Below are 14,119 nucleotides of genomic sequence, written 5' to 3' on the forward strand. Positions count from 1 at the left end.
GGAACCTGGAACGTGGAAAAGCTCAAGAGAAAGCTGCCTGAGCATATTATACACCAAATCAGAGGAGTTACTATTAACTCTCCCAGTCTAATGGACAATCCTATTTGGACAGTTACAACAGATGGGAGATTTAATTGTAAATCTGCCTGGAATACTGTGAGAAGGGCTCAGAATCCCTCTTTGATCAATAAAATGATGTGGCACAAAAAATCCCCATTCAAGGTTTCTTTTTTCCTATGGAAAGTTTTTAAAAATAAAGTTGATGTTGACTTGAATTTAAGGAGATTCAATGTGTGTCATACCCCATTTTAACCGGGTTAAATTAGAAGTACGACATATTGGAGATTCCTATTTTTTGTTTTATTTAAGGAGTCGCCACCTAATTATTTATGATGAATTAGGGCACCTAAAGTTTATTAAAGTTATGTGTAAAGTTAACTCTGTTTAAGGTCTGCGAAACTTAAGATTCTAGGTAAGGGTTCAATTAGTCTAAAGGGAAGGTAGTAGGCATCCTTTAAGACCCATTAACAATGGTTAACCGACCGGACTTATGTTAGTTAGGCTGAGTGTAAATGTAGTATTATAGAAAAAAAAAAAGTAGCTTTGTAAGTATGGCTAAAGTAATAGATAAACATGTAAGAATGCTATTTAAGATAGAACTTGTAGAAAATATTAATTTATATAAAAGAGTACTTTTAATGCTATTTTGAAATACGACTTATAAATGTTGTTAAGGTTTTTAAACGAAAGTATAATAGTGTTGTTTAAGATAATACTTGTAGAAAACATAATAATTTGCGTAAAAGAAGATTCTAAATGTTAAATGGGACTTAAAGATATTGCTAAGGCCTTAAATGAAAAACATAGTAATGTTATTCAAAAAATAAGATTTGTAAAAAAAATGGGGTGATTTGCCTATGAATAATAGCCTTTTAAAAGATAATTTTGACAAAAAAATATATGTATAATTGGATAAATCTTGAAAATGTTTATAAAAAATACACTTGGATTAATATTTATGTATCAATGACGTCTTGAAAGTTCATGAGAATAACATGATTCCCGTGATTTAAATATATCGCCATGCCATTTTGCGAATCAATTATTCCAATAGTAGAAAATATAACAGTATAGATACTATAAACAGTTTTACCATAAAAGAGAAAAATGAATCTTATGAAATTAGTCATTGGTTCTTCCTACCCATTTTACTAAAATCAAACCCATTAATTTCGCTAATTTCACTATGGTTCATCTAATCTAGTAAGACAAAATAAAATGTTAGTCATACAAAGCAAATAAAATACACAACAATAAAATAAGGAAGAGAGTAAAGAGTGAATGGGTTAGGCCCATTTCCCGGACTGCTGCTGCGGCCTATTTGTTGTTGTTGTGGGTTGTTACTGTTTATTGGGCCTCGGCCCAAACTTATATTTGTTATCTTTAGCCGTGGACAGGGCTAGACGGAGAAGAATCATGTTGGGCTGTTAGCCCAACACCATATGCAGAGGGAGACGAGTCCGAGGGACTCGTATACGATGTTCATGCATAAAAATGAAAAGAAAAAGGGTTAGTGTATAATTGATGAATAAGATTAAACACGTAATCAAATTCGAAACAAGTCAATATAATTCAGCTAAAGCAGGGACTGTCTATGGCTAGTATGTTAATGTCTTCTAAACAAACAACATGAAAAGAAATTAAGCAAATATGGCAGATGTAGTAACAAGATAACTGTAATATCATAAGAGTACCTATATCATAAGGGATTTGAAGACTAAACAATTTTTCAAGAAGGGGACCTCAGTTAAGCAGAACAGAAGATTGGCTCAAGAAATACAGCAAAGTTCAAGTCAGAATGCAACAGAACTTGGCCCTTTAAATGTGGCAAGATAATGGCGAAAAGGCTACTCAAACATGGTGGCAAAACAAAGCAACCGAAAAAAGATACTACCCACGTAAAAATAAAAAATAAATAATAATAAAAAGAAACAGATAACAACTAAACTGGGCATAAGAATCTTAAATGATAGGACCGCTGCTAACCAATCATATTTTAAGACAACTTGTTTTTCCAGCACAAATAAGAATCTACCAGAGAGAAAAAAGGGGAATTATTCTAAGGTTTCATTTGCTTCGTATACAACATAAATCTGGAAATTGCAGACCCTAATAATGAAAGCAAGGGAGGAGCAACAACAACAGCAGTAATCCCAACAGTCCCAACATATGTAGCAGCAGTTTCGACCCCCAAAATACAACATCACAATGACTAAAATAGCAGTTCTAGAACTTATCGAACATCTAAAGGAACATTATATTTTACGATGAGCTGAACAGTTTTAGCATGAGAGGTAAACTAAACCAGCTAAAAAAAAAAAAAAAAAAAAAGCAACAACAATCAGCCAAAGCGAAAACATAATCTGCATAAAGATTGTTGCTTCTATCAAATACCCATTACAATATAAGGGACTAAGTTTCGATTCACGCTTTTTGTCGAACGGGTAGAGCATAAAGTTTGGTTTAGTCAACAACAGCGATACAACAAATATAGTCCATGATATGTCATAGTATACTGCTTTTATACACAGTGTATATATGTTTATATGCTAATCCAATGAGCTGAACTATTCAGTTCCTATGGCGATAGGGGTTCATGGCTTATTCATGCAAAGACACCTTTATTCATTAGAATCCCAAAGCTCACAAGATAATGAACTAATGACAAAGACAATTTGAGATATTACAGTGCATAGATTTGTCAAGATTCAGTTGGCTCATGCACATTTAAACCAACACACAAAAACTCATATTTTCAAATGAAAGAGTAGCACATGAAGAACATTATTCTTAATCATTTCAAACACGCTCTATACAGTTTCGGAATAAACACAGCCTAGATAAAAACAAATCCCATCAAGTTGGATATATGATCCTTCATGCTTAAACCAAGAACCAGAATTTCAAACAAGAAGAAACAGTGACACTTGATACAGGCATTCCACAAAAGGAGCATAACATTCAGCAGACGGACAACCAAATTTGCACACTGGATTCAACATTTAACAGGGAAGGAACTAGTAAAGACTTAGTCTCCTCAATCAAACAAAACCAAACACCCAGTATAGGACCTTTTACTTAAATAAAACAGACATGGCACAGGATGGACAGAAGGCAGACAAGTTCAATTATTCAGATGTGATACAAGAAACAGACATCAAGTCTTAGCTGGGTTCAAAATGATACCAAGAAATGCATAGGTAAATGCAAAACCTGCACCTGCTATAAATCAAAAAGGTATGGCAAAGGACAGAAAACCAGTTATACTTTTGACAGGCAAAGACTTCAAATAATCTTAGTGATCAGATGATTCATTCCAATGAATTTAAGATTCAGATCCACATCTCTGTTAAATTTTGCTCTTTCTTTAAAGTCCAGCAACCGAAACGACAAGTCACAACAATGAGCTTATCCAACACAGCAACAATCCTGCTTAGACAACATGATATAGGCAATGCAAGCAAAGCTAATAATACTACATAGATGAAATGATTCCTGGGATGTATACAAACTAGTATGCAGCTTATCATGAAAAAGGTTCAACACACCACAAATTTTAAACTTCTTGAGGCCAAACAAGAGAGAACCGATCTAGAACTTTATTAACTCATAAAGGGAAAACATCTAATAAACCATATTTGTTATAGACTCAAAGAGAAGCTTTTCCTGTAAAGTTAGGGAGCGAATTTGTTAACGACTGATCCATTTGAGGACAATCACTCAAGAGCTGCAAACTTGATTCAAAATGGGACCAAAACAGAACCAATACCCAAGCAGATAACAAGCTATGTTAAATCAGCATATTCTTCACAAATGGGTTAGAAAACGACCACATCTGAACTCTGCTATAGACTACTTAATTAACCTAGGATGCGAGTTTAACACAGACTGATTACATAATGCTTAGAGACATATTTTAAGCTAAACAGGCTAAACTAACCATTAACAATGCTTAACATAATAGGCTACAACACATAAAGTATACAAGAATAATTTCAAAAATACTCTACACGGTTTAATAAACTAAATTAAACCAGCATATTGACACATACTTAATTACTAAACAAACACAACCATTTTAATTATGCTAGCATATAAACATATTTCACCGAATCACAAACTGAACTTAACACAGAACCATTAATACATCTTACGATCTGAACAAATGACAAGAGAAAAAAGAAAATAGCACTAACCTTTTGTTGGTGCAGTGAAGTGGGTGTCGACGGCGTCGAATCTACTCTCGAACACGACGAACGATTTCGAAACTCGAATTACAACAATCCAGAAGTTCTTGTTTTCCAGAAATGTTCAAGAGCAGACTCGAATGATTTATCGAATCGTGTCAAATGTAGGAGTAACCTATCCGAAAATGTTAGGACTCAAGAAATTGATATTTTCAAGGGAAGACCTCAGCGGCCAGAAAGAACTTGAAAACCAGTAGAAATAGCACAAAATAAGGCTTAAATCGTAGTGGAAAGGTGAAAATGTTCCGTCCCCTAATACGATTCAACTCGGATTCATTTATAGGGTTTTGATTGCGTTAAAGTGAAGAGAGGAGCGTGGGAGAGAGGTGAAGTGGGGTGACAGACGCGTGGGGGGGACAAGGCATGGTGGAGGACAGTGGAGAACGTGAGGGAGAGGAAGAGGAAAGAGAGGAGCCATGTGAGGGGCGGCGGAGATGAGGGAGAAAGAGAGAAATGGATAGAGGGGAAGGGTGAATGGATTTAGGGTTGAAAAAATGAGGGAATTAGGTTGGGCCGGTCGGGTCTTGGTATTGGGCTGGCAGATTGGTTGTGAATATTGGGCTAAATTATTTTGGGTAGGGGAATAATGTGGGCTGGTCCGTTCGTTGGTCCGAAAATGAGTTCTTCTTTCTTTGTTTTAATTATTTGTGGGCTTCTAATTTGACAACTAGTACAATATTTATTATGTGAAGATAAATAGTAATTAGTATATAGAAAGTAAGGATTTAACAAAGTAAAAATTAATTTAACGAGTACAAATCCCAAGATGAGACGATGACGAACCCTTTAAAATTTGTGATAAAGTAATATTCATAATGTTGAAAATAAATGTAGCGAAAATAATAGTAGTGAAAATAAAATATTTAGCTCGTCAGTAAATTTAGAAGCCTGAGTAAATAAAATTAAGTAAAGGCGGGACAAAATTGGGTGTCAACAATGTGCATCTCCCTTCTATGTGTGCTTGTTGTGTTAGTCATAATCAAGAAGATGTGGAACATTTATTTTATAAAAGCAATATTAGTCAACAAGTATGGAGTCAACTTCAAACAATGGTTTGGGATTTTTCAGAATTCAAACAGCTTAAGACACCAGGTCATTAACTGGTGGCTTACTAAAGGCAAGAATCCTATCCAAAGTATGGTCCTTCAAGTACTACCTGGGATTATCATCTGGCAGATATGGATTAGCAGGTGCAAAGCAAGGTTTGAGGATAAAAAGATGTCTTTTCAAAAGATCAAGCTTGGAATATACCAATAGCTTGTGATGGTAACTCATAAACAGTTCCAAAATGTGGATCCTTACATAAGTTGGATGCAATTCATTAAGATCATAGAACAGGCCAAAACATGTATCAAATCTTTCCCTGTTAAGTGGTCTTTTCCTGCTGATGGTTGCGTGAAATTAAACACGGATGGGTGCTCAAAAGGAAATCCAAGTAATAGTGGAGGTGGAGGTGTAATAAGGAATAACAGAGGCTTTCTGATTGCTGCATATGGAATAAATTTTGGAATTACTACCAACAATGTGGCAGAGGCTTTAGCTATGAAAATTGGAATTGATTGGTGCACGCAAAATGGATATAAATGCTTAGATATAGAAAGTGACTCAAAGTTGTTAGTAGATTGGATAATGGATGAATACAACCCCCCATGGAACATCATAGACACTATTTTGGATATAAAAAAACTCCTGGAACAGGCTGATAGATGGAGCATAGCTCATTGTTATAGGGAAGGCAACAGAGTGGCTGACAGTTTATCTAACTGGGGATTAAACTGCAACTCGATCACTTGGATTACTGAATTTCATAATCTTCCCAAAGAAGTGAAAGGAGAAATGAATATGGATAGAATGCAGATGCCAACATTCCGGAATAATATTAGTTCAAACTGTTGTATAGATAGAAGGTTAGATAGGAATTATTCTTTTGATGTTCCTTAATGCCTTATGGATAAATGAAGAGGTTCCACTCTTCCTGTAACATACTTTTGTAAGCTTATCAGAAATCCTACAATTCCCTTAGTATGGGAATGTCCATACAAGGTAGGTACAAGGAAGTTGATCTCCTTTGTTTTGTGCTTTGATGAAATCAATAAAGTAGCCACTCAGTTAGAGTGGTTGATTGATACAAAAAAAAAAAAAAAAAAAAAAACCCTAGCCTTGTGGATAATGATAGAAAAACATCTGAAGTTTGAGATCATTATACAAAGTTTTTTTAATAAAATGGGAGAATTGAGGGCAAAATGCAAGTACTACCCCAAAGTTTGGGATCATTACACAAAGTTTTTTTATTTCATATATTTTCATTTTAATTTTAGGTAGTCTTTATGTTTAATTAATATGTATGTTTGTAATAACAACTAAAAGCTCCTATGCTCTACTTTATTTTCAGGTATGTGTATTAAGATGACAAAAATAGTGCAACCACTACTAAGTTAGTTTTTAGCTGTATATGTAATAGTTTAGAACCTTTGGGTAACTTGAGTACTACACTATCACTAATAGTGAAAATGTTTCTATGATGTATGTTCCACCTTAAACTATAAATAAAAGTTATTGTTTGAACAAAAAAAAAGACATGTCTTTTTCAACATTTTAATGTTTTACTGATAAGTCTCATGACTGTTAGTTATAAACCGAAAAATCGAATCAAACCGAACCAAACAGACAATAACCAAACCGGTGGTTATTATTTTATTTGGTTTGGTTACGATTTTAGACATTTAAAAACCGGCTAAATTGATTTGGTTATAGTTTTAATCAATAACCGACTCAAATCGAACCATGAACACCCATAGTAACCAGTGTGTTGAAGATCCTCTCAAATGGAGTGAATTGTGTGAATTGCGTTGAGTAGCCTGCCAAGACACAATTGGGTTGGGCTGACCAACCCGTTTGACAGCTCCACTTGATGCAAATACCTGCGATGACCCACTATGAAGCAAACAAATGTTAATTCCAACTAAACTATTTTTTGTAATCTTAGCAGATTAGGAGAAAACCCACCCAGAAAGAACCATGTGAAAGTTTAACTTAGTCTCGATAAAATGATAATGTTTTCTTCACACTTATATATATTTTCTTAAATATTGTACTATAAAAAAGTATTTCAAAAAAATCAAAAAGTATTTTTGGACCTACTTTACTTTTAGACGATCTTAAAAATTATTTAAAATGTAACATCCTTTTTAAAACTTTTGGATTTTACATGTATATATTAAAACTCTCACTCTTACTTTAGTTGTATATTAAAACCAAATGCGACTACAAAATTGAAATGGAGAAAGTAATGCAAGCAAGAAAGTGAACCAAATAAAAGAATGGAGTTAGGTTGAGCATCAATTCGTTTAAAGCCAACAACTTAAATATAATGGCAAATTATAATAACAACAACGATACTATATTAATAAGTAATAATATAACAATAGTAATAAATACATCATTCCCTCATTATAGCAAATCGTAGCGGGTAATATCACAGAAAATATTTGGATATGAGACATATAACGTGCCACGTCTATATAATCGACGCTGTTATTTTCTATTTATAAAGTATTCGAATGATCGATCGTGCACTTATTACATAAACCGGGACATGTCAAGTTGGCATAACCGATCCTGCATATGGGTAGGTTGGTTACTATAGATGGGTTTAAATTTAAAACAATAATAATTCAAACATGGTTTACAATACAAATACTTCACAATATCCTACAAGATTTGCACATGACTGGGATCGAGTGTTCCAGGAAAGTCAAACTATAGATGTACCAAGTAATAGTTTTAATAATAAATCCAACGTACCATTTCAAATCTTTCTTAAAAAATATATAGTAAGTGTGCATTGGTACTTTTTTAAAAACTAATCTTAAATGTACATGTGTTGGCACGTGTGCATCGTGTGAATCAATAAATAATTTATATAAAAAAAATATGTTGTTCATTAAAATAAATGCAATTGTCTAAAGGATGAAATGGATATTATTACACGGACGTAATAGTTGTATTCAATATTTACCGCAAACAATGTAAATTTAGTTAAATTAATTATATATTATTTGTAACTATAAATATTTTAGTATATGAGAGACAATATATTATGTTGTTGTATCTCACATAATATCTTTTTATAACGATTTTCTTAGCGTATGTTGCGTTCTCTTATTAGATGATAATTTTTAGTGGGATTATGTTCTTCGATGACATTATATAAAGCACACTATCAAACAATAACTAATATGGACTGTATCTGCCACGGTATATTTTTCACGTGGACATCTATGTTGCACTTTCAAGGGAATATCAATCTCAATTACAATAATTTGGTCACGAAAGAGTAGCCAAATCGACAAAAAGGATCATACACCAAGAATACTGTCTACAAAAAGATTTCCATTACACATTCACATTAGATATTGTAATAAGAATTACAACTGACAACTTTTCAATAATATGCAATTGTCTATCAAGAATATACAATCATTTATCAATACTAATTTTTAAAACAAACTAAAAGAATAATTTTTTTTTAACCTTAAATCACACAAATTTATCTCCACAATCATCGACTCTATCATGATTTCATGTTTAAAAATGTGGAGTACGGACTTCTTTTGTAGGAGAGTTTATCTCCTTTCTTATCTAATTTTTTTTTTAAAATCCAAGAAAATTAACGGAAGTAGCACTAATTTGTAAACAAATTTTAAATCTAAAGTGATTTTAATTGCTGAATATTCTTAAACCTGATGTTTCTCCTTTGTTGCCAGTAGCAGTTTTGTTAAAAGGGTTTTACTAGAGTGAATTTTTAACCTAAACAAAATAAGACACAACATAAGTAATTAATTGGTTCAAAAACCTCAAGTGAAGCCTAACTTAAATAAATAGAAGTTGTATTCAATATATAAACGATAATTATGGAAGTTTTTTGTGTTTTCCAAGAAAACAAATAGCACTTTTTTCATACTTATTCCCTTCTTAAATAATACAAACAAGACTATTAGATTACAAATAGAAATATTCAAATAAATAGCACCAAATAAATATTACCTTATGAGAAAAGTTCATGTGCTTTGATCTAAAACAGAGAAAATCATCTCATTATGTAATAGGACCAATTCCATTAATTTACTTCTTGTTAAGTTAACATTTAAAAAATAATAATTAATTATTTAAGAAATCACCGCTAAAATAGGATATTCGAAATAGCCGGCATTTTTTCCTATCTGTAACTTCCATTTATAAAACCTAAAATTAAGGGAAACAAAAGAAGAATATATGTAATTACCTAAAGATTTTTATGAACACTACAATAGAGTATGAAATTTTGTACCATCTTTTTATCAACAAGCAGAGTATCAAATACTACCTTATGAAAAAAGTTCATGTGCTTTGATCTAAAATAGAGAAATCATCTTATTATGTAATAAGACCAATTCCATTAATTTACTTCTTGTTAAGTTAACATTTGAAAAATAATAATTAATTATTTAAGAAATGCCCGCTTAGGATATTCAGAATGGCCAACAATTTTTCCTATCTGAACTTCGATATATAAAACCTAAAACTAAGGAAAACAAAAGAAGAATACACGTAATTACCTAAAGATTTTTATGAACACTACAACAGAGTATGACATTTTGTAACATCTTTTTACCAACAAGCATAGTATCGTTGGTTAATTTCAATAAATGGCAATAATTTAATTATATTGTTGTAATATCATATAACTTTCAACTACAAATTTTTTCTTTCTAATAAATATTTTAATTTATTTCTTATTCTACGATTAACAAAAAGTATTTTAAAATAAATTAATTGGAAATAACTTTTTTACCAACAACCATATGTTGTTGGCTAATTTTAATAAATGGCAATTACTTGATTAAATTATTGTTACACCATGAAACTTCTAACTACAGGTTTCTCTTTTTACAAAAAAAAATTAAATTCTTATAGTAGGGGTAATACATTAAATTTAGAATATAAACATAATTGGTTATAATATTTGTTTATTATTGGTAACCCGCTTAGTTTCTCAACAATTTGTGTGAGTTGTGACCTAACAGAACATTAACACAAAAAGTGGTCGAATTTTTTTGAAAAGTGGAAGAATTCTATAAAAAGGAATTGAATAAATGAATAATGAATACCGCATGAATCATAATACAAACTAATTCAAGAAAATTGCCTCCGCTTCACTCGTTAAGATGTGGGAAAAAGTACAACTCCACCAAACATCATGAAAATAGTAAGCCCCTCACAGATTTTCATCATATAATGTGTTTTCACTTAGTTAGACAATTATGAGTATGAGTATGGAACAAATTTATATATAGTACAATTTTAATTGATTTCACACTCTCAAATATTCAAGACTTCTATATAGTTGATTTTAAATTTTTAAATATAAGAAAAATAATTAAATGACTATTTTTTCTATTTTCTTATTGAATTGGAGGATCAATAAGAAAGGAAAAAAACAAACGAAAAATGATTATTTCAAACCATATAAAAAAATTAAAAACAAAACCTATGACGAACTAAACCAAGAAAAAAAAATACCAGATGCTATAGAACGACATAAATATAACTTAAAGAACTAACCTGCTGAGGAGCAAACGATATTCATGGAGAGAAAAAAATTAATAGACGTTTTAATATAAAATATAGATTAACCTCAAGTAGAAACTATTACAATCTTTTGTTTATAAAAGAAGTTGAATTGGATGATCAAGGAAAACGACATACGAAAACAATTGTTGCAAAACCATATAAAAGAATTAAACACAAAAGTAACATGAACTATACCAAGAAAAATTATCAAATGCTATAAAACGACAAAAATATAGCTTAAAGAACTCACATGTTGAGGAGCAATTGATATCCATGGAGAATAAAAAATTAGAATATTAATGGGCGTATTAACCCTCTTTAATAAGGATATTAAATACTATAATAAGTTTCATACTTATTCAATTGATTCTTTTTTCATTTTTGAACTTAAGACCAATTCGACTTCTTCTTTAATAGGAATATGAAGTAATAAGTTTTCCACTTGTCTCCTATTAATTCCTTGGACAATTGCAATATATTACCATAAACTACTCCCAAATTTCGTAATATAATTTTCACGTGTTACCAACTTTTTTTCCCCATATATGTTATACTTTGTATTATATATAGATCAAATAAAGAAAAAATAGAAATGGTAGTTTTAGTTGATTTCAAAGTCCTAATGTTTAATTCGAAGAAGGAAAGATTTAATAATCATATTTAATGGATTATAACTCCTAAATATTAGACAATAAATAAATGATTATTTTGTCTATTGTAAAGTCTTTTGAATCAACATTTCTAAGGCCCTTCACACTTTTAATATAATATAGATAAAGTGGATTAATCTTTTACCAACAGTTAAATATAGCGACAATGTAATAAAACTTTAAATTACTTGATTACTTAAATGTTCTTATATTGTAATCCAATAAGAATCGAATCCTTCAGATCTACGGGATAACGATCCTAATCTGTTGCTTATTTATTGAATTGTTTGACAACCCTGAGATGATGTCCAAGTTAACAATAAAAAAATAGAATCGTTTCATCATAAGCTAAATACATGAAGTCACTTCACTATAAATTGGCATTTGGAGATGGCAAATGAAGAACAAAGCATAGCAAAATAAGAAAGAAACAATACATAAAAGGAAAAGAGAGGAGTGACATGGCTAGCATGGCTGAGAAATGGGAGGAGCTTAGTGGGAAAGACAATTGGGAAGGGTTGTTAAACCCCTTAGATCTTGATCTTCGTAAATATATCATTCAATATGGAGAATTGGCTCAAGCAACTTATGACACTTTCATTACAGAAACAAAGTAAAAAAATGCAGGAGCTAGCAGATACTCGATGGAGAATCTTTTTACTAAGGGTGGGCTTGACCCACTAAAGTATCGTGTAACCAAATTCTTCTATGCTACTGCATCGATCCCACTTCCTGATGGTATCCTTGTAAGATCATTGTCAAGGGAAGCATGGAGTAAGGAATCAAATTTTATGGGATACATTGCTGTGGCCACTGATGAGGGAAAAGTTGCATTGGGAAGGAGGGATATTGTGATTAACTGGAGAGGAACAATACAAAAATTGGAGTGGGTGAATGATCTTCAATTTTTACTTATCCCAGGACCCAAAGTTTTTGGTGATGAGGGTTTGCTTCAACCTTTGGTGCATCATGGCTTCTATAACATTTATACAACATCAAGTACACGATCGCAGTTTAATCAAACTAGTGCAAGGGACCAGGTACATGTTATAATACTTCCATGCATGCTTTTACAAGAGTATGATCCTTTAATTACTTCTCAAGTAATATTTCGTCTTCAATAAATAGTTGACTTTTGATGATAACGTCTTATAATATAACGTTCAAAGTCAGGATGCAAACAGGAATAATTATGTTTTAACTTGTATTAAGGAGACTTTGAAAACAAAAAGGGGGCTGCATGCCTTGATGAAGCTAAAAAGTCTAACAGTTCTTCATTTTTGTTTATTCACTTTAGGTGATTGAAGAAGTGAAACGATTGGTTGAGGAATATAAGCATGAAGAGGTCAGTATAACAGTGACTGGTCATAGCTTAGGTGCATCACTTGCAACTCTAAATGCAGTTGACATAGCTTATAATGGTATCAACAAGTCAAGCAATGGCAAGGAGTTTCTTGTAACAGCCTTTCCATTTGCAAGTCCTAAAGTTGGGGATCTCAATTTTCAGAAGGCATTTTCAAAACTGAAAAGTCTTCGTGTTTTGAGAATTCATAACTTATTGGATATTGTTCCGAAATACCCACCCATTGGCTATTTTGACGTTGGGGAGGAACTATTAATTGACACCACAAAATCTCCCTATGTGAAGCCTCCTGGAGAACCTGTGAGCTGGCATTTGTTGGAACCATATCTGCATGGTGTTGCTGGCATTCAAGGTTTAGGACCTTTAGCAAGTTTTAAATTAGAGGTGAATCGCGATATTTCACTAGTCAACAAACAGTGGAATATACTGAAAGATGAATATTGCATTCCTGGGCTTTGGTGGGTCGAGAAGAACAAAGGGATGGTTCAACAAGAAGATGGATCTTGGCTTCTCTTGGATCGCGACGAGTATGACTTTTGAGAGAGCTAGAATGCTAGAGTTCCGAATGCGGTTTTATTTCTTTTCACGTAATGTTTGAATAAAAGGTTTTCGTTAGCATGGGAAAACCAGTCATATATTATATATGTGCATTAGAGTTTAAGTTTTGTACACAATAAGTGTACATGATTTTATACACTTACGTTGCACAAAACTCTATGTATTATGGTTCCTCTTTATCACAGAGGATAAACTTGTATGTCGATCTATTGCTTTTACTCAATGTTTAAGATATCTGGCCATTAATTTGAATGCTCTATATCATTTAAAAGATGGACAATTTTCTTAGTCTATTAATTGCTGCAAAGTATGGTGAAAGAATCATATGTATCTCTAGTTGATTAGGCGTGGTCTATATATGTAGAGTAGGGGTGTTCACGATTTGGTTAAAAATTGATCCAAATCGAAAATTGAACCAAACCGATTAAATAAACCGATATTTACTTGGGTTGGGTTTAGTTTGGTTTGTAATTTTTAAAAACCGAGAATATTTCGTTTGGTTTTGATTTTACTACAAGCAAACGGAACCGAACCAACAAAATAAATAAATAATTATATATATATATATATATACACACACAATATATTAATTTTATAAATACTTTTAAATATTTTGTATACTTTTTAAG

The 14,119-nt window shown here is 32.0% G+C and overlaps 1 protein-coding gene across 1 annotated transcript; it reads left to right on the forward strand.

The window, feature by feature from the left end:
• Nucleotides 1–12,010: 12,010 nt before the first annotated feature.
• Nucleotides 12,011–13,763, forward strand: LOC132623055 (phospholipase A1-IIgamma-like). Its single transcript, XM_060337757.1, has 2 exons — nucleotides 12,011–12,609; nucleotides 12,867–13,763. The coding sequence occupies exons 1-2, from the start codon at nucleotides 12,214–12,216 to the stop codon at nucleotides 13,470–13,472; spliced, it is 1,002 nt and encodes a 333-aa protein (XP_060193740.1). The 5' UTR covers nucleotides 12,011–12,213; the 3' UTR covers nucleotides 13,473–13,763.
• Nucleotides 13,764–14,119: the final 356 nt, after the last annotated feature.

Source organism: Lycium barbarum, chromosome 12 (assembly GCF_019175385.1).
Source record: "Lycium barbarum isolate Lr01 chromosome 12, ASM1917538v2, whole genome shotgun sequence".
NCBI lineage: Eukaryota > Viridiplantae > Streptophyta > Magnoliopsida > Solanales > Solanaceae > Lycium > Lycium barbarum.